General features: G+C 43.6%; 1 protein-coding gene across 1 annotated transcript; it reads left to right on the forward strand.

Moving 5' to 3' along the window:
- Nucleotides 1–3642: 3642 nt before the first annotated feature.
- LOC109944428 (autonomous transposable element EN-1 mosaic protein-like) lies at nucleotides 3643–5402 on the forward strand. Its single transcript, XM_023301796.2, has 7 exons — nucleotides 3643–3805; nucleotides 3887–4197; nucleotides 4279–4480; nucleotides 4556–4762; nucleotides 4830–5003; nucleotides 5075–5188; nucleotides 5271–5402. Exons 1-7 carry the CDS (start codon nucleotides 3677–3679, stop codon nucleotides 5385–5387), a joined length of 1254 nt encoding a protein of 417 aa, XP_023157564.2. The 5' UTR covers nucleotides 3643–3676; the 3' UTR covers nucleotides 5388–5402.
- The last annotated feature ends 16918 nt before the right edge of the window (nucleotides 5403–22320 follow it).

Genomic DNA, 22320 nt, shown 5'->3' on the forward strand with positions numbered 1-22320 from the left:
ACGGCCGCAGCGGTGCCCCCTACAGCGCTCCGTACGTGTCGGTCCCCTTCTCTCTCCCCTCAGATCTAGTGTGTCACTGTTCATCACCCTAAACACTGTGCTGTGGGTCCACGAGTAATTGTTAGTAGATAAAAAATTGATAGTTGATATAGAAAATGATATTTTATAGTTGTAGTGGGGTATAGGGGAGTATTTAGGGGGAACCGCTGCGGGAGATAAAAAAATAGAGGGGAAAATAGAGGGAAAAAGTGATATAGGGGGAAAAGTTTAGGGGTAACGGTTGCGGATAGCCTTAGTAGCTTCTTTCTTGGAGTTGACTGCTGCTACAACTTGCCAGTTAAACAATTTGGTCTATCGTACGACAGCCTCTCATTTTCTCATGTAAGTTGACGATGAAGCCTTCCTTTTCATTCATTCATAAGATCAAAGTAGTGAGTAGTTCCAGAGACGTGGCGCCGTGGCGGACGAGACAGAAGAACGTGCGAAGGGCGCGGGGATCAAGGCGGGTTGGAATTCAGATGCTGCAGGCACGGTGTCTTCGGGTTTTTTTTTTCTGGTGCTCCGAGCTTGCTTTGCTTGCAACTCACAGGTCCACTTGCCGACTTCAGACTTTGAGGCGCCGATCGAGTCCACGCGAATGTATCGTTATGGCTATGTCGTGAAAAGCATTTGTGCCTCTATCAATCGTAGGCACGCAAATAATCGTAGGGAAGAACGGGGGAAACCGAGACAGGACCGAGTACCTGTTCTATGTGTTCTTAGTTCAACCCCTTACACAAGACATCACACATAGTACTTATATTATCACACCCGATTGGTGCCAAACACACACAACAACACTATAAACCATTTTCGACCTCGGCGGCTAATGCAGTGTGCCGAAAATAACCTTAATTTTGGCGGCCTATGTCACGGCCGCCCACGCCACCGCCGCCAGCGTCGAGCCCTTCTCCCGCCACCACTCTCAGCCGCCGCTCCCTCTATGCATCCTGACCCGACGTCAAGCCCTCCTCAGGCCGGCCATTGTCCCATCGACACTACAGGAAAACGATGTATTTCCGACGGCCTCCACTAGTTCCGACGGTTCCTAGGGTACCGTCGGAAATAAGTCTATTTCCGGCGGCCCACGGCCAGCCGTCGGAAATAAGACTATTTCCGACGGCTTCTCACCCCCCGTCGGAAATAAGCCTATTTCCGACGGCTGGCCAACTGGGCCGTCGGAAATAAGTGGACGCCCCCTAACGGCCGTCCCCCGCGCGGCCCCCCGGCCGCGCACACAGCCAACGCACACACGCACGCACACACGCGTTCTAACGACTCCGCGCCGCCGCCGCCAGAACCCGCCGCCAGGACCTTCGCCGGCCACCTGCCCGGTCCTCCGCGGACGCCCCGACGCACAGGGCGCCGCCGCCCCGAAGCCAGCGCGCCGCCGCCCCGACGCCAGCGCGCCGCCGTCCCGAAGCCAGCGCGCCGCCGCCCCGACGTCCGCGCTCACAGAGCGCCGCCGCCCCGACGCCCGCGCTCACAGAGCGCCGCCGCCCCGACGCCCGCTCACAGCGCGCCGCCGCCCCGACGGCCGCACACCTGCCCCGACCCCGCACAGCGCGCCGCCGCCGCCGCGCCTCGAGCCGCCCGCGCCCGGCTTTGCCCACCGCCGCCGCCCGGGGCTCGCCAGAGCCATCGCCGTCCGTCGCCGTCCGGGTAATGGCATCACTGTCGTTTAGTTTTCATTATGTAAATAGTTTTTTTAATATAATTAGATTATAGTCGTTCGAATATTTGATGTGACATGGAACCAAAATACCCGTGCAGTGCACATTGGCACGCTGCATCGAGCCGATCCGGCCCGGCCCGGACTGCGTGTTGCATGGCTCCAACAAAAATAGAATAGAACCACTGCTAGCTAGGTCGACAACTGGCGCCAACATGCTTGGCCATCATGCCAGACACGTAGGCAAGCTAGACACGTAGGCATGCCAGACACGTAGTGCTTCTCTGGTAGCGATAACGCTTAGCTTATCCAGTTGGAAGCACTGCTCGTTTAGAGAGGTGAGTTGACAGTAGTTAACGCATCGACTTTCATCTCTATTCCAAATCCCAGGTAACCAGTAGAGCCACGATGGGTGATAGTCGTCGCTGGATGTATGAAGGCTGGCGAAAAAATGATCCTTCGCTTGAGTGGATACAGAAAACCGAAGATTTTATCAATCGTGTTTTTTCTTCGTCAAGAAATGCTCGAGTGTGGTGCCCATGCAGTGTTTGCAAAAATTATCAACGTCAAACCAAGAAAGAGATGTCTGGTCATCTTTGCAAAAATGGCTACGTGGCAAATTATGAAGTTTGGGTGCATCATGGTGAGGAGCTTCCCCGTGGATATGCTGCAGAAGGTCAAGACAATTTTGACCCGGATTTAGACCGAATGGAGGAGATGGTTCAGGATTTAAGAGAGGATCCCGATTTAGTGTTTCCAGATAATCCTGAGGATCCTCAACCGCCGGAAGTTAAAAAATTCTTTGAACTTCTCAAGGCAGCAGAAGAGCCGTTGCACGAACACACGAGAGTAACCATTCTTGCTTTTGTGACGCGACTTATGGCTATCAAGTCTAAGTTCGCATTCTCCATCAACTGCTTAAATGAACTTTTGAATTTGATCAGCGACGTATTACCACCAAATCACAAAATGCCCAAAGACGTGTATCAGTCAAGAAAGTTACTGTCTGGCTTAGGTATGGAGTATCAAAAAATTGATGTTTGTCCAGATAACTGTATGCTTTTCTGGAAGGAAAATGAAAAATTAGACAAATGTTTGAGATGCAGCAAATCAAGGTTCGTTGAGGTCGTAAATGAAGATGGAGAAAAATTGACAACAGAAGTAGCAAATAAGCAACTTCGTTACATGCCTCTCACGCCTCGTGTAAAACGGTTGTTTCTCTCAAAAAACACCGCTAAGCAGATGAGATGGCACAAAGAACGTGAACGCGAGAACCCTCAAGTTATGATGCACCCATCTGATAGTGATGCGTGGAAGGCGCTTGATGATTTTGATTCGGATTTTGCTAGTGAAGCTAGAAATATTCGAATCGGGTTGGCGACGGACGGGTTCTCACCTTTCAATATGACTGCATCGCCGTATTCTTGTTGGCCTGTATTTGCAGTTCCATACAATCTTCCACCTCACCTTTGCATGAAATACGATTACATGTTTCTGTGTCTAATCATTCCTGGACCAGAACACCCTGGAAAACATCTCAATGTAATGTTGGAACCTTTAGTCGATGAGTTGAAAAAATTGTGGGAAGGAGTCGAAGCGTACGATTGCTACAAGAAAGAGAGATTCAATCTTCGAGTTGCGTACTTGTGGTCGATTCATGATTTCATGGCCTACGGTATTTTTGCTGGATGGAGTTGTCATGGAAAGTTGACATGTCCAATATGTGGTAAGGATACAGATTGTCCGAGAGAAAGTCGACGCGCTTGAGAAGAAAAAGACGCCCGAGAGAAAGTCGACGCGCTTGAGAAGACAACAAATTAATCCTGATTTCGAATATGATTAAGAAGTAAATATTTATTTTGATGAATTATTGTTATACTATGTTGTTATCTCTTTATTGTTATACTAATATAATTTTCATTATGCAGGATGGCGGCTCGAAAGTTGAAGAATTTTGTGAAGGGCATGACGAAGGGCTCTTCTTCTTCAGGAAGAAGCAAAGCACAGGAGTGTCTGTTCCAGGGTACCGAGTCGCTCTCGAGCAACAGACGACAGGCTTTGATGGAACATCTTCCACCTGATATGCATGGACAGGTGTGATTACTCTAAATTATTATTTTATTTCAATATAGTAATGTTTATATGAATCTAATGATTAAAGTGTTTCATGTGCAGGATGTTAACGAGACTCGAGAGGAGGAGGCGAGGGGTGAGGATGCGGCCGATTACGATGCGGCCGATGCAGACTATGAGCAGGAAGATGATGCTGGAGGTGGAGGTGGAGATGGGTGGTCTTCCGGTGGTGGTCAGTTTGAGGGTGGATGGTCAACAGGCGGATGGGACTCATGGCCTAGCAGTGATGCTGGAGCTTCTAGTGGTGGAGGGTCTTCTCGGGCACGGAAGTCGAGGAAAACACATTGGGTGCCTCCTCCTAAAGTTCCTGCTCGTGAGGAGGATAAGATTTTGATCGTACCGTGTGGCGACGAGTGAGTTGGTTCTAATGTTAAATATTTGTTCATGCATTATATGAAATTTGTTAATGCTTCTTTTGTACAATGTGGTTGCAGGTCTTGGATTGATGCATCTTTTCAAGGTCAAGGACGTCGCACACAGGTGAATAAAGTTTTGGGAAGTATATGCAAATATCTCTGGCCTGGTGTAGTGATGGAGAAAGGCGTTGAGGTGCCTTGTATGTCTTGGGATCAGTACGGGCTCGCGTTCAATGCAGAACATAGGAATGCCCAAGGTGCTGTGTGGCATGAGTTCTGGGTATGTTCTCTAGCCCAACTTGAATTGATTCAACTATACAATGTGCTAAAAATCTTGTTTCTTGTTTTTTTTCAGAAACGTTACAAGTTGCCTGAAGATGGAAGTATGAACGATCGTGCACGGATCGTTTTTAACAAGAGCGCGACTACCTTGGTTAGGGATCAGATGTATTATGCTCGGATCCAGGTCACTTCTGATTACATATTAAGGCAGGAAGGACGTCGGCCACGTTCCAAAAGTGAGGCATCAAACAAATACTTAACCGAAGAAGAATATCTTGAGGTAAATTGTTTTTATCCTAATTCATGTCCAAGTGTTAGTACCAACAATACATTGGATCGAAATAAAGTTTTCAGACTCGGTGCCATGGATGGCATCAAATGAGGCTGGTTGGCGGGCTGTATGCAAATATTGGGCAACAGATGGATTTAAAGGTGTTTCATTGAGAAACAGCTCAAATCGTGGGCATGATGTTCACCACAGATATGGTGGTGATGGCCACGTTCGTTTGGCAAAGCGCATGGTAAGTGTAATTTATGGTCGTGCATATCATGAATCTTCTATGTGTTTTATGTTATTTTCTTTTGCCTATAGGAAGCTAGTTCTGGTGTTACGCCGAGTGATGTTCAGGTTTACCTTAGAGGTCACAGGGGGTCGGATCCTACAAATCCAGAACAGTTGTGTTCTCAGTCAGCTGCTGAGCGTGTGGTGAGACTTTCGCAACTAGTTACAATGCACTTCTATTCTAAGAGTCGAGAAAAATATAACTGCATTGTTTATTATTTGTCAGGCCTCATATGGTGCTTCCATGATGTCGGAGCATGGGCAAGACTATGATTGGATGAATCAGCCTATCGATCCTCAGGTTGTGTATGCTAGTGGAGGCGGAAAACCTCATGGACGGTGAGTTTGCTATTATGAATTCGTCGATTTGATCTTTTCTAACATGATGTGTTGCGTGTTTAACTTCTTTCTATTTTTTTGTAGTTACCCTATGTTTGGTAGTGTTATCGACTCGACTCAGGTGAGGCCTGAAAGGTCTCGCCCATCGAGGTCGTCTAGCCGTGGTCCTCGCTCTAGTACCCAAGGAAACGCCGAGCTGATCCGGGTGCAGGAAGCTTTGAGGCGGCAGGAGGAGTATAACAAGCAACAACAAGAGTACTGGGCTGCTCAATTTGCACGACAGCAGGAGATGATGCAGGTAATTAGATCCTCGTGAGCCTCTACTATAATTGGAGCACATATTTTGTAATATATCCTCGTAACATAGCTTTCAATTTCTTTCAGCAAATAGCACTAGGGCAACGTCCAGATTTTTCAGCGATGACTATGCCACCTCCTCCACCTATCCCGCAGTTTGTACCGACTCCACAATTTAGTTGGCCCACACCTGTACCTCAGGTTATATTACTTGACCTTTTCTTTTGACGTTGCATAACAAGAATTTAACTACTAACACATTTTTTTGAATGTTGTAGGTCCCTCCAGGAAACTTGCTAACTCCGGGAAATGAGGACTCTGGAGATGCGGTCGCTTCTTTTGTGGACGGTCTTCTAAACAGCGGAGGAGCTAGCGGATCAAATCAACCTCATCCATTTGATCAACCTCCTCCATTTGAGTAGCCTGTCTCCTTGTGTTTTTCTCGTACTATGGACTTGTGAACTTGTGGTATTGGGAACTTGTGAACTTGTGGTATTGGGAACTTGTGAACTTGTGCTATTGTGAACTTGTGAACTTGTGCTTTAATTTGTGGACGGGTGGACATTTTGTGAATTTAACTGTGTGTTTCATGTGAAACGATGAATTATGGATATTTGTGGTATTGTATGTGATTCTGGATGAATTATTGAAAACTGGATATTGTGTGCAGATTGAATTTGTATTTTGTATGATTGTTTGTAAAACAAAAGCAGGAAAATTCTGTTTCTCTGTTTTTTAATTACTTCCGACGGCCTCTTATTTCCGACGGCCCCGTCGGAAATAAGCTGTGACGGCGTCAGACGCCGGCGGCCGGCCGTCTGCGGGGCCCACCTCGCTTTATTTCCGACGGCCCCACCCTGGCCGTCGGAAATAAGCATACTTCCGACGGCCCCGTCGGAAAAGCGGGTACTTCCGACTGGGTATTCCCTACGGCGTTACTTCCGACGGGACCCGCCTTAAGCCGTCGGAAGTAGTTACTTCCGACGGTTTAGGATTTACTTCCGACGGTTTAGGCCGTCGGAAACTGGGCTTTTTCCTGTAGTGCGAGAGGTTTTTTCCATATTTTTTCCCATATTTTCGATGACAGTTATTCATTTGCCGCCGAAATTAGTATGTATTTGTGATTATGCTTGTTTGATTAGGGTATGTGATTAGTATTATTGTTTAGTTCGATTCCATTAATGTATTAGTGGCATATGTGGTTCAGTGATTAGGGGCATATTGTATTTGTGGCATTAGTTTTATAAGTATGTGGTATATTTGCATTATTAGTTTTATAAGTACATTATAATGGTATGTGGTACATTTGCATCATTAGTGGTATGTGATATTTAGTTCGATTTGATTAATAGTATATCATTCTTTGTTTTATAAGTATTTTATTGTTTTAGTGGTAGCGAGGTTATGCTATTGAAATTTCCTTTGGATCTTGCTGGCTTGTCATAAATCCGTGTCCTGTAGGTCACTCTTAGGTGGGTTTAGGACATATCCTTGCCTATAGATGTAGGACCAATAACCTTGACGAAGTTGAATGATGTTTTTACGATATGGTCCGCTTTAACAGTCTCAGGCATGATTGAAGATCGTGCATGGATGTACAATGGCTGGAGTAGGAATGGACGTCGTCATTATGATGAGTGGGTAGCCAAGACCAAAGATTTTATGGACCATGCCTTTTCCTTGTCATTATCCAGCACTGTTAGATGCCCTTGTAGGCGACACGAAAACAATATATTCCTTAATAAGGAAAGAGTTAGCCTAGATCTCTGTCATTTTGGATTTATGCCCGGACATGAGGTGTGGGAACATCATGGTGAGGTAGTACTCAAGCCAAATGTAGAAGAGAAGGAGAACAATGATTGGGTTGGCGGTGATGCGATGCATAAGATGCTAGATTCTCGCTATGTTCAGAGTTAAATCTAAGCTCTGAGGATCCTGCCACACCAGAGGTTTCAAGATTTTTTAAACTACTAAAAGACTCTGAAGAGACGTTGCATGAACACACAGATGTGAGTACACTCGCTTTTGTGACCCGGCTCATGGCCATTAAGTCCAAGTGCTCTTTCTCAAACAACTGTTACAATGAGATTTTAAAGTTATTCGGGGATATGCTGCCAAATCCCAATAAGTTGCCTAAAGACGACGGGACCCGCCTTAAGCCGTCGGAAGTAGTTACTTCCGACGGTTTAGGATTTACTTCCGACGGTTTAGGCCGTCGGAAACTGGGCTTTTTCCTGTAGTGCGAGAGGTTTTTTCCATATTTTTTCCCATATTTTCGATGACAGTTATTCATTTGCCGCCGAAATTAGTATGTATTTGTGATTATGCTTGTTTGATTAGGGTATGTGATTAGTATTATTGTTTAGTTCGATTCCATTAATGTATTAGTGGCATATGTGGTTCAGTGATTAGGGGCATATTGTATTTGTGGCATTAGTTTTATAAGTATGTGGTATATTTGCATTATTAGTTTTATAAGTACATTATAATGGTATGTGGTACATTTGCATCATTAGTGGTATGTGATATTTAGTTCGATTTGATTAATAGTATATCATTCTTTGTTTTATAAGTATTTTATTGTTTTAGTGGTAGCGAGGTTATGCTATTGAAATTTCCTTTGGATCTTGCTGGCTTGTCATAAATCCGTGTCCTGTAGGTCACTCTTAGGTGGGTTTAGGACATATCCTTGCCTATAGATGTAGGACCAATAACCTTGACGAAGTTGAATGATGTTTTTACGATATGGTCCGCTTTAACAGTCTCAGGCATGATTGAAGATCGTGCATGGATGTACAATGGCTGGAGTAGGAATGGACGTCGTCATTATGATGAGTGGGTAGCCAAGACCAAAGATTTTATGGACCATGCCTTTTCCTTGTCATTATCCAGCACTGTTAGATGCCCTTGTAGGCGACACGAAAACAATATATTCCTTAATAAGGAAAGAGTTAGCCTAGATCTCTGTCATTTTGGATTTATGCCCGGACATGAGGTGTGGGAACATCATGGTGAGGTAGTACTCAAGCCAAATGTAGAAGAGAAGGAGAACAATGATTGGGTTGGCGGTGATGCGATGCATAAGATGCTAGATTCTCGCTATGTTCAGAGTTAAATCTAAGCTCTGAGGATCCTGCCACACCAGAGGTTTCAAGATTTTTTAAACTACTAAAAGACTCTGAAGAGACGTTGCATGAACACACAGATGTGAGTACACTCGCTTTTGTGACCCGGCTCATGGCCATTAAGTCCAAGTGCTCTTTCTCAAACAACTGTTACAATGAGATTTTAAAGTTATTCGGGGATATGCTGCCAAATCCCAATAAGTTGCCTAAAGACGACGGGACCCGCCTTAAGCCGTCGGAAGTAGTTACTTCCGACGGTTTAGGATTTACTTCCGACGGTTTAGGCCGTCGGAAACTGGGCTTTTTCCTGTAGTGCGAGAGGTTTTTTCCATATTTTTTCCCATATTTTCGATGACAGTTATTCATTTGCCGCCGAAATTAGTATGTATTTGTGATTATGCTTGTTTGATTAGGGTATGTGATTAGTATTATTGTTTAGTTCGATTCCATTAATGTATTAGTGGCATATGTGGTTCAGTGATTAGGGGCATATTGTATTTGTGGCATTAGTTTTATAAGTATGTGGTATATTTGCATTATTAGTTTTATAAGTACATTATAATGGTATGTGGTACATTTGCATCATTAGTGGTATGTGATATTTAGTTCGATTTGATTAATAGTATATCATTCTTTGTTTTATAAGTATTTTATTGTTTTAGTGGTAGCGAGGTTATGCTATTGAAATTTCCTTTGGATCTTGCTGGCTTGTCATAAATCCGTGTCCTGTAGGTCACTCTTAGGTGGGTTTAGGACATATCCTTGCCTATAGATGTAGGACCAATAACCTTGACGAAGTTGAATGATGTTTTTACGATATGGTCCGCTTTAACAGTCTCAGGCATGATTGAAGATCGTGCATGGATGTACAATGGCTGGAGTAGGAATGGACGTCGTCATTATGATGAGTGGGTAGCCAAGACCAAAGATTTTATGGACCATGCCTTTTCCTTGTCATTATCCAGCACTGTTAGATGCCCTTGTAGGCGACACGAAAACAATATATTCCTTAATAAGGAAAGAGTTAGCCTAGATCTCTATCATTTTGGATTTATGCCCGGACATGAGGTGTGGGAACATCATGGTGAGGTAGTACTCAAGCCAAATGTAGAAGAGAAGGAGAACAATGATTGGGTTGGCGGTGATGCGATGCATAAGATGCTAGATTCTCGCTATGTTCAGAGTTAAATCTAAGCTCTGAGGATCCTGCCACACCAGAGGTTTCAAGATTTTTTAAACTACTAAAAGACTCTGAAGAGACGTTGCATGAACACACAGATGTGAGTACACTCGCTTTTGTGACCCGGCTCATGGCCATTAAGTCCAAGTGCTCTTTCTCAAACAACTGTTACAATGAGATTTTAAAGTTATTCGGGGATATGCTGCCAAATCCCAATAAGTTGCCTAAAGACATGTACCATTAAAAGACAATTTTCAAAGGTCTCGATATGGATTGTGAAAAGATTGATGTGCGCAAAAATAATTGTATAGTTGAACCAACTTGCGGAAGATGAAGCCACGTGGGAGTCTGAGGAGTATTTAGAAAAGCATTTTCTCGAGTTTTTAGCTTCTTGTAAACCCTAGGATTTGTATATTTTGTTCTACTGTAAGAGAAAGTGGGTAATAAATTTGTGATGCATTTCCTTTTCCATTACTTAGCTAGAAGTTTTAAATCTCAAGACAAGATTCTTTTTAGGGGGAAGAATATAACACCGCTAGTGTTATGAGAGCTAAAATCTTGACATGTCATCATATGCACTAGCATTATCTTGTTGTCATACCTAGAATGCATTTACTAGGCTAACACTTCAAGAAGACATGTGATTTTGTGTTTGCTATAGGGTGAGACTTAGTTTAAGAGTACTACTTAGTTTGCTATGTGTGTGAACTTGTGTTTGAGACTTGTGTTTTGGACTGTTGTGTGTATATATGTATGCAGGTTTTAAAATATAAACCCTGTTCTGGAGGCTTCCCATCCGGGAAGGGAGCCAAAACAAGGTTTATATTTTAAAAAATAATAATAAGAACGTTGGCCAAGCCGATGTTATTAAGGCCACGTCAGCTAAGTATGTCGGTTCACCGATGCACTTAAAGGCACGTGGCAACGTGAGCGGTTGACCTGGTGGCCATTTAAAAACGTCGATCCTAATGGCCGACGTACTTAATGACACGTGGCTTGCCCACAGAGCCTTGGCTAGGTGCCACGTGGCTCCTAGTTAAGAACGTCGACCCCTCTGTACCAACGTTCTTAACTAGTTGAGTACGTCGCCCGGGCCAACGCCGACGTACTTAACTTAAGAACGTCGCCCTATTTGAGTAAGAACGTCGGTTCGTGGCCGATGTTTTTTCCTGTTTTTCCTATAGTGTTATAGCAATATCCCATTGTGAGGAATCTCCACAAATTGGAGTCTCTCACACCTTACACAAATGATTACAATCAAATCGAGAGTAAGGAGGTAGTAGAGAGGCACACAAGAGCACAACGCAACAACAACACGCATACAAGCAAAGACGACAGTGCACAAATCAAAACGACAGAGTCACAACTCAAGAACACGCTAAAATCTCTCTAACAAATCAAAAGCGCGGTCACGGAGTTTCGGAGTTGTGGTGTTCTCAAAGTATGATTGGGTACTGCTCCATGGCGCGTAGGGGGTCCTTTTATAGCCCACAGGGACCTAGGAGCATTTGGAATTTCCCAGCCTTCCCTGTCCGCGAGTGCACCGAACTGTCCGGTGGCACACCGGACACTGCACAGTACAACAGATCTCCGATTGGCCACTATCCATTTCAGGCGGGCACCGGACTGTCCGGTGGGGGGGGGGGGGCACCAGACAGTCCGTTGAACCATCTGACCATTGGATGCAGTTGACATGGCAGATAGTCGTTGGCTGTCTTCACACCGGACTGTCAGGCGCTCCGCGCGGACCGTCTGGTGAATTATAGCCGAGGGTGCTCAGCTGAACCCGGGAGCGGACAGTATGGTTGGACGAACACTGGACTGTCCAGTGCACACCGAACTATCCGGTGGGTGGCACCAGACCATCCAGTGTTGCCCCGTCCAGCACAACTTGCTCCTTTTTATGCCAACTTTCCTTTGCTCCTTTTGGCTCGACTTCTGATGGTCCTTAGCACTTAGACAAATATGATTAGTACCTAAAACAATTGATTAAGTGCTAGAAACATACCTTTTTCACTTTGATCCATAGATGTTTTAGTATGCCCATTTTCAAGCCCAAAGGTTGCTTTCTCTTGTAATCATCAATATGCTTTACAAACACATGTTCTCATGCTCATATGAGGAGTTGTTAGTTCATAGTAATGTGTTGAGCATCTAATCACCAAAACAAATAGAAATGGCCCAAGGGCACATTTCCCTTTTAGCTTCTAGCATAATTCACCTTATCATACATGTTTCACAGCTCAAGTTGGCCACCAGATTCAAAGGGAGTGCATATGATACGCTGCCATTTGAATTGCTGCAATTCAGCATTCCTCTCCACATTCTCCACACTAGAAGAGTTGCCAAAGGAAATCATCTTGTGCATTCCTCTCCACATTCTCCACACTAGAAGTGTTGGTAGAATGATCGGGGCTGCCCCGTGAGTTGGCGACTTGGGAGGATCGTGAGGCACAGTAGCAAAGCTTCCCTTTTGTGCCTTCTTGGGTTCAAGCATATCCTCAAGGGACCAGGAATGTTACCACATAGATCCAGCTACCATGTCGGACCAGCCACAGGAAGATCTAGCTACCATGTCGGACCAGCCACAGAGTAGTGAGCATGGTCGTCGTATACGCTGCTAGTACGTGTGTCACTACAACAACAAAACCCATTTTCAGCACCCAGAAATCATCGAAAATAAGCCTTATGTCGCCGAAAATAAGTTATTTTTGGTGGCATAAGGGCTATTTCGGTGGTTTGTGGCCGCCAAAAAAGCTAAAAATAAGCTATTATTTTCGACGGCCAAACCCAGGCCGCCGAAAACAACCTATTTTTAACTGTTGTCTCATCATACTTTGAAAATAATAGCTTATTTTTGGCGGCCCACCTTGTGTCGTCGAAACTAATGCCCGCTGAAAGCTAACTCCACTATTTTCGGCGTCCTCTGTCCTTATCGCCGAAAATAAGTATTTTTAGAGAAAAATAGAAAAAATTAAAATTAACAGAAATTTCAAAAATAATACATATATATATATTACATCAACACAAATCCATCATAGATATAATAATTCATCCATAAAACCACCACAAATATCACAATTCATCCACACAAGTATCACAATACATCCACCGCAAGAGTACGTAAATTGATACATACCACATACACCATAATACATCACAGTTCATGTCAAATCCATTGCAAAGCGCCAAATTTACCACAAGAGTCAATTGATCACATATAGGAGTCATTTGAGTTATGGCCACTAGCTCTAGAAGCGAAGAAGTTGTTGACGAAGTTGTCTGTCTGGTTTGGAGTCTGAAAGAAAGAAGAATACATTAATAACTACAGTTCTAACTTGACCACTATTCAAACAAATTATTTGTGAAACAAACCTCTTCTGTAGTAGCTCCCTCCCCTCTAAAAACTCCTCCTGGTGCTGGTATCACCGGTGGTGGCGTGTTGTGGCCCATAACCCTAGATCTCTACAAAGTCAAGATTTGAAAGGTTAATACAAACGACAAGTCTAAACTAAATTGAATTTGATCGACACACCGAAGCATGTAATCCTACATTCGAGTAGAGATACTTATCGACGCACATGAGTCAGAGGTGTCGAAACATGTAATCCCCATTGAGGCATCGACAACTAAATATGAGGTAAAACGAATGGTTGATGTTATGCCTGCTCTGGAAACCAAGATTGTTGCAAATACAATATATTAGTTATAGGACAAATATATGACCGTGTTGAGAATAAATAAAACACTCACGTTGATTTGTTGTTGCGCCTGTGCGTTGTAAGCAGCCATGTACTCTGATTGTTGTTAGATGAATGTCATTTGCTGCTCCTGCATCTCTTCACAAAACCTTTCTTGTTGCTCCCTCATAGCCTCCTCCATGCTCGAGCGCCGACTACGGATACTACCACAACCCGCCTGCGACAAAGAGCCGCCACGAGACCGCAACTCCGTTGAATCGATCACACCAATAAACATAGAATATACTAAAAACAAGAAAATTAGCTATTCGGTCATAGTTTCAATCTTATTGAAAAAATTTCACAAGTCCATACCGTCCATGGGCCTTTCCTCCAATAGAATGCACAACTTCAGCGTCGATGGTAGGCACTCCTTGCCAATCATAGTCTTCTCCATACTTACTAACCATCTCCTACCTGTAAGTCTCCTGCAATACATTATGAAGGTTTATGACACATGTAATGTATAGCTATATGGCAAGAAAACATTAATCCTAAAACTACTAACCAGACGCTCAGCGGCCGCTTGACTGCATAGCTCATCAGAGATTTCACTGTTTTCGCTCTATGCCCTTGCCTATAAGCATCGATTGGTCTTAGGACAACTCCAGTTTGAGCCTCCTGCAAATATATGAGTTTAATCTGATTCCATTTCTTAGTAAAATAGAACTCACCATTCGCTTCGCCAACCGAATGTGTCCATCAGCCCCATAGGTATGGTTGACTACGACCTCATCATTTTCCCTGTCCTGTTGATGGCGGTGGCTATTGTCGATTCCTGTTTGACTTCTCAATCCACTCTGGCGAAGCCCATATCTCACACAAAGCCCTATAAGCCTGCGGCCGGTGTTCCATCCATGGAAGAGTTACCTGCATCTAAGTGTTAGCACAAAATTACATTCACATCTGAATGAGCTGTTAGATTAGATTTTTACCTCCATGTACTAGTCCATAGTCAAGTAGACATCCGAATATTGTTGAAAGTTGTTGATAGAATGCCCTTGATGTGTCATGTATGCGTTTACAACCTGTAGATGAGCATTGGAAAATGCATCCTTGCACACCATCTTCGCATTTTTCTCTAATACTCGGTTTGCATGCTCCTGAGCCTCAAGTTCCACACGATAGCGTCTCTATCCAACATCGAAAATAAAGTTAGTATCAAACAAATCATAAAATGTTAGTATCAAACAATACTCTTACCAAAAAATTACTTAATTGAAAACTAAGGATTGACTAGCTTTGTATTTACCTTGTCCTTGTTTACCTTTTAGGTTATTATGGTTAGCTTATGCTATTGCTTTAACTTAATCAATGAACATGATGTGAATATTTATGATACGATGATGTTATCCCGATGATGATCTTGTGATATTTTATGGGACTCAGGTGATTTTTCCTGAGTAGACCTATTCGTTAAGTGACCACCCGGGATAACAGTGCAGCCATGAGGGTGGAATGGGACGCCCTTAGCTGATTAATTAGATGAACCTGGGGTGTAGTTGGCTTTGCCGGAGGGCTGTCAATGGGTCCAGGGCGTAGTGCTCGCTCTGCTAGGGGGTGCAGAGGTTCATTCGATTTGGTTTTGTTAGTCACCCACCTTGGGGAGGTGTACTGTGTTTGTATGACTGGCGAAACCTAACGAGCAGCTATGCACCAGGGGAGTCTTTGTAAAGGCTACATAGTGATACCCTGCCAGGCCACCTAGGTAGTGGTCAATGGGGAGTAGCTCTCTTCAGGCAAAAAGGGAATCACGACTCGTGGGTAAAGTGTGTCGTTGGTCACTTGTTCTCAAAGGCTATAGATTAAGAACAAGGCAACACAAATGTTAATGATTAAAGACCTTCGTCCTTCGTAATGTTACTTCCTTTTGGATATAATGATCTTCGGACGAAGGTCATGAAGGACGTACCTTTATCATTTCAATATGTAAATAAATAAACATGGACATATGAAACGTAGAAAGAACATGAATAATCATATTAAATCATTATATTATTCATATTATCATTATATAATCATGAATAAACATCAATGATATTTAATTACATTTGTACCTTCGACTTGACAGAAGGTAAAAAACCAAGACGTGCGAGTGATTACAAGTCAGCGTGAACAGTACGGGTGTATTGTTGATCTATTTATAGGCATGGGACACAACCAAGAAAAAATTACATTCGTGTCCTTGATAACTAATCATAACCATGACACAAATTATCAGGGACTATGCGATCTTTTCCTCTTTAAGTCGGTGCCACCCTTCGTCTCAAGCGTGTCATCATGCCGAAGCTCTTTCAATTATAGCTTCGGCATATATCTTCATGTCGTGCATGTTTGCTTATCATCTTACCGAAGGTGTTTTTTCTTAGAGGACCTTCGGCGGAGAAGAAGGCCCCCAACAGTAGCCCCTTCGCGGTGCTAGATCATTTTTCGTAACAAGCTCGATCCGCGAAAAACTCGAAGGCTTTGGAATGCCGAAGGTCCAAAAAACACCTTCCCTGAGCTCGTTGCCGAGAAACAATTATAATATTCCGGGCGACGAGCGGTCCACCGTTCAGAGAGTGTAAGCGGCCTGGGGGTTCACCTTCCCTGCTGCAACACTATATAAACAGACGGGTTGGTGAGGAGTTACCATAGCATTCATTATCATTGCACTGTTGTGCTATTAAAAAATTTAACCATAGCCGAAGCTTTCTGCATTGCGCTTTCAAGCGAACACTTCATCGTTTAAGGTTAACTTCGTCAGACGGGTTAGCTTCATCAACCGGTAAAAAACCGTCGAAATGGCCATAGTGCGATCAACTGCAAAGGTGTCTCGTGAGGGGGACAAAACCGAGGCCGCTGAAACGGCACCAATTTCAGAAGTAATGAAACGAGCAGGTCTGGTTGCGGCTGTCGAAGGTACTTCTAATGCCGAAGCTGAGCAGTCTGTAGTTGAGGGTGAAGATGTTGAGAGTGAAGAAGACTACAACATTCTGATCCCAATGAAGCCTAGTCATCTAGATTTTGAAAAATCTACAGTGACCGAAGATGACATGCCTATGATGATGAAACTGGGCTATTTTGGAGAGGCTAAGAGTAAGCTTGTTCGATTTGTCAGAGAAGAAACTATCCCAGAGCCGAAGAAAGATGAAGTTGTGGTTTTCAAGAGCTTCTTCAGAGCAGGGCTGCGATTCCCCCTGAATGAGATGATAGGGGTAGTTTTAAAGAATTTTGAAATATATCTTCATCAGTTGACTCCCAACGCTATTGTTAGGCTCAACGTCTTTATCTGGGCCCTCCGAAGCCAAGGGATGAGCCCAGATGCCGAAGCTTTCTGCCGAGTGCACGAGCTACACTATCAGACGAAGACCAGTGTAGATGGCCTTCACGAGAATTTTGGCTGTTACAATTTTGCGTATCGAAAAGATACAAAGGCACCAGTCCTTAGTTACCGCACAAAGTGGCCAACCAGTTGGAAAAATGAATGGTTCTATATGAAGGTTGATGAGAAAAAGAGGGAGAAGTTGATGACCATGGCCATGAGTCCACTGAGTTTGAGCTTCGGAATGACCCGGCCTTTATGCAATATGCAACTGGGGTCACCCTGTCAGCTAGCCAAAGTAGAATTTAGAGTGGTAGCTGAGCAAATCAGTACTAGGGACTTAGTGCAAGAATACTTGGTGAATAGAACATATCTGACGTCAAGTGGCTAGGGAATGCCGAAAAAGAAAGAAGCAGGGAAGAAGCATGAACTTGTTCGTCTTACTTACCGTTTCAAATTTGAAAAGCAATTCAAGAAGCCTTGCAAAGAATGGCTAGACATGATTGAGACCATGTGCAACAAAATACTTGAGAATTATACGAAAAAGGAAGACCAACTGATGACCGCAGCCTTCGGCACCCGGCAAAAATGAAGATTGAACCGAGTGATGGATGCCTTGAAATTTGAATACCCTGATTATGAAAGGCTTGACAAAGGTGCCGAAGGGGTAAAAAGAAAATGAATTGTCAACATTCTGAGCAGGCAAGCTGCTAGAATGGTAAAGGAGGATTAAAAGGCTTCAAAGAAGACAAAAATTGCTCCTGAACCGAAGGCGGCAGTTTCGAAGAAAAGGAAGGCTGGAACTCCGGAGCCGAAGATAACTGAGGCAACAGAGGAGACTCCTTTGACACCTCCCGCTCCTAAAATAGCAGAGATTTTAAAGGTAATGACTGAATCTTTACCCATCAAGATGCTAAGTCCTCTGAGACCAGAACTGACACAACTTTTACTGAAGAAGGTTCTACCCTCAGCTGTAAAGGAGAAGTCCGAGGGTTGTAAAAAATGAAGAATTGTTAATGTTATGCAAGCCATTGAACGAACACCACCGCTGGCCTCGGCGTCCAAAATAGCACCTATTGCAAGTGCCGAGGCCACTGCCGAAGCTGATACCTCTGCCGAAGCTACCAATCTTGAAAGTACGCTGTCAGGGATTGATAAAATTCTTCCGGATATGGCTGTGGAAGAGGCAGCTGCGGCAGCGGAGAAGGTCATGGCCGCAGTGCCTGACAAAGGGAAAAAGATTGCTGATGCTGCTGCAGAAGAAAGGGACTACAGGAATATGGGATAAAGGAAAAAGATTGCTGATGCTGGTGGGTCAAGACTTGTCCGAGGCTGAGAACAAGGAGCTACAGGAATATGGGATATCCTGTGGCTACCAGCCAGGAGCTATGCTCTTTGGTGGAATTGACGAAGGAGCCTTAGGATGTATTCGCGATCGCGCTTGGGCAAAGATAATCTGCACTCTATCGAAGAGTGTCGGTTTCCTGAAGCTTGAGGCTGATATTAGCGGCTACCGGCGACAACATATCGTCGGCAGTCTATTTTATTCCAATTTCAAGGTAAAATTCTTTTTGCCTAGATTTGTGTTATATTTGTAATGAATCAAAATTTTCTGATGTCAGCTTATTTCGACAGAGTATGCTGCTAAGTAAGGCACTGAGGATGCAACAAGACATCGAAGACAAGAAAAATGAAATCATAATCGAGGGCTTGGAGAGTAAGATCAAGGATTACGAAGCTTCTCTAGAGAAGAAGGATTTCTACTTCAAGCAACAGAGGGTTCGCTTGCAGAAATTCAAGCTGAAAATGCTAGATTAAGCGAGGAGCTTCTCCAAAGTCAAACAACCTTGAAAGAAAAATCAGAGAACTTCGAATAGGAGAAGAAAGATTTGCAAGCAAAATATGAAGCCGAAGCTGACAAAAATACGAAGCTGCAAAAATCTTTGAAAGACCTTCAGGATACATGTTTGAATTTTGGTAGCCGCTGCGAGCAACGGTTGAAAGAGGTCTTCAGCACGGTTGGGGCTAGCTCTGAATATATTACCCCCTCGTCTGAAGACATACCAGATGCCTTCAAACATATTGAAAATGAAGTTGATGCACTTGATGAAGTGATAGATGAGCATGGTGACTTCTGTGTCTTGCTAGCTTCTCGCGGCACAGCTGCCACATTCTTAAAGGCCGGTTGCACACATGCGAAGACAGTAAACAGACCAACCTTCAGTTTGTCTCCATCAGATTTGATTGATATTCCTAGTGAAGCCCGAAGCATCGGAAACATATTCATAACTCAGATTTGGGCAAAGAGTGGATGAGAGTTGGCTGGGGACGAAGCCCGAAATTTGCTTAAACCGGTACAGAACTTATACCTGTTGCTTGCCTTGATCCTTGTAATTACTTTTTACCTTATACCATTGTTTGTCTCCAGGATGATGGTGCCGAAGGTTGATAACCCGAAGCACATTTCGAAGGTTGCTGAAGCTTATCTTTAGGCCTGCCTGTATAGAGCTTAGGAATATTTGCATTATCTTTGCCAAAGATTGTAACCGAGAATTGGACAACACTTTGTATATTTATCCATACCTTGTAATATATTTTTATCTTTTCAACCATGTACGAATTGCTTTGCTGTGGACGAAACTTGTGTCTTTTGAGCCGAAGGCAAAAAACACCTTCCCTTCTTTTCGTACACAATGAAACATGTCCTTGCATAAAATGTGTATGTTTGAAACGAAGCTTCTTCGTGTTCATCGAAGCACTTTTGTCGAAGCCGGAGTATTTTTGTTCGTGCTTCATGTTATGATGATGATGGTCCTACGAATGTCTAAATGAATGTCTGTATCAATGCAATGAATGATGTAATGTAATGTGCAAATGAATGTCCCAAACGCACACGAAGCCACACCCAGACTCTGCATCCCCTTAGGAACGACTTTGGAGTCTTTAAGCTCTGCATCCCCTTATGAACGACTTTGGAGCTTCTTCACCTTCTATTTCAGTGGTATTTAACTTCTGCATCCCCTTAGGAACGACTTTGGAGATTCTTCACCTTATATTTCGGTGGTATTTGGCTCTACATTCCCTTAGGAACGACTTTTGAGCTTCGTAACTTACGCTGCGCTCCCTTAGGAATGACTTTTGCAGCTTCGGAACTTATGCTGCGCTCCCTTAGGAATGACTTTTGCAGCTTCGTTATCCTTGGGGTGATTACAGCTCTGCATCCCCTTAGGGTCGCCTTTTGAGCTTTTCCCTGTTTTCTTTTGCACTCGATGGTGCAGGTTCTGATATTACATATTACATCTTTGGGGGATTTTGGCCCTTGTATTGCATGGGACTAAATAAGAATGAAAAATACAAACTATGGCCCCATTAAAAACCTTTCTCCCCTCCTGAAAGGAAAAGGGTGCCACAGGAAAAATGAAAAAGATTACATCAATTACACATAGTACCGCCGAAGCTCATCCGCATCCAAGATCTGGGTATGTCGTTGTCGTCCATATCCTTCAATCTGTAAGAACCGGGTCTTGACGAAGATACTACTAAAAAAGGATCTTCCCACTTTAGTTGTAACTTGCCCACTGTATCTGGGTTGGCTACTCTCCGAAGCACCAAATGACCTAGCTTGATATTTTTCAATCGAACTTTCCTATCACGCCATTTTATTGTTTCAACCTGATATTTATTGATGTGTTCTATGGCCTGAAGTCTGGTCCCTTCTATAGTGTCTTTTGTTATTTGAGAATCAACTTCGTCTTCCGCTGAAGTTGTTGTTCTTATCGATCCTGTCTTTGCTTCTTCTGGAGTTATTGCTTCATCACCGAACAGGAGCTTGAAAGGTGTAAAACTTGTTGACCTTGATACAATTGTGTTATGGCTCAACACCACTTTGATCAACTCATCTGGCCACTTTCCTCTGGGCTGGTTGAAGATTAACTTCATTATTCCTGTCATTATAATTCCATTTGCTCTTTCTACCAACCCATTTGATTTTGGATGCCTTACTGATGCAAAATGAATTTTTGTACCGATTTGGTCACATAAATCTTTGAACGTTTCAGCATCAAATTGAGTTCCATTGTCCATGGTTATTGCCTTCGGCACGTCGAAGCGACAAACAATGTTTTGCCAGAAGAATTTATGTACTGTGGCCGAAGTTATTGTGGCTAAGGGCTTTGTTTCGATCCACTTAGAGAAATATTCCACTGCTACAACGACATATTTCAAATTTCCTTGTGCTGGTGGAAGTGGACCTAACAAATCCAGACCCCACCTTTGCAGTGGCCAAGTTGGCTGTATTAACTGGGTTAGAGACGAAGGTTGTTTCTGCTCTTTTGCACATCTTTGGCAATTTTCACATTTTTGAACCGGATCTGCTACATCCGAAGCTGCCTTCGGTCAGTAGAATCCTTGTCTGAAAACCTTCCCCAGTAAAGGCCTAGACCCAGTATAAGACCCACATAAACCTGCATGTATTTCCTTCATTAGTTCTTGACCCTCGGTTCTTGACAAACACTTGAGTAGTGGAGAGCAGACTCCATATTTATATAACTCCCCTTCTATGATTACATATGGTCTTGTTCTTGCTTCCATTCTTTTATTATAAACTTCATCATCCGAAAGACAGTTGCCTTGGAGGAAAGATATAATCTCAGTCCTCCAATCTTCACTATGTATAGGTGATATTGCAAGCACTTCCCTCTCCATAAGTTCGACTGAAGGTGCTTTTATTGTCTCAAAGAACACTTCTGAAGGCAAAGGGAGCCCCTGTGCCGCTGATTTAGCTAGCAGATCTGCATGCTCATTTTCCCCCTTGGAATATTTTTTACAGAAAAACCTTCAAAAGAAGCCTCCAATCTTCAGACTGCATCCAAATATTTTTCAAGCTTCGGATCCCTTGCCTTGCTGCTTTTGTCTACATGGCCAGAAATAACTTGGGAATCAGTTTTAAGGATGGCCCTTCTTATTCCCATTGCCTTTTGCTTCCGAAGCCCTAACAGAAGAGCTTCGTATTCGGCAATATTATTTGTACAACTAAAGTCCAGCTTCACTGCATAGCATGTCTTGACTTTACAAGGCGCTACTAGAACAGCAGTCGCTCCTGCATCGAAGATTCCCCAAGAACCGTCACAGAATACCGTCCAGGCTTCGGCATCTTTTGTTGCTTCTTCTCCTTGAGCCCCTGGCGTCCAATCAGCAATGAAATCTGCTAACGCTTGAGATTAGATTGAGGATCTATTTATATAATCAATGGTGAATTCATTGAGTTCCGCAACCTATTTTCCAATTCTTCC

This window comes from Zea mays, chromosome 2 (genome assembly GCF_902167145.1).
Source record: "Zea mays cultivar B73 chromosome 2, Zm-B73-REFERENCE-NAM-5.0, whole genome shotgun sequence".
Taxonomy (NCBI): domain Eukaryota; kingdom Viridiplantae; phylum Streptophyta; class Magnoliopsida; order Poales; family Poaceae; genus Zea; species Zea mays.

Coding starts and splice junctions, on each gene's coding strand:
- LOC109944428 (XM_023301796.2), top strand. CDS start 3,677: ATGACGAAGGGCTCTTCTTCTTCAGGAAGAAGCAAAGCACAGGAGTGT. Junction 3,806..3,886: donor CACCTGATATGCATGGACAG/GTGTGATTACTC, acceptor TTTCATGTGCAG/GATGTTAACGAGACTCGAGA. Junction 5,189..5,270: donor AGTCAGCTGCTGAGCGTGTG/GTGAGACTTTCG, acceptor ATTATTTGTCAG/GCCTCATATGGTGCTTCCAT.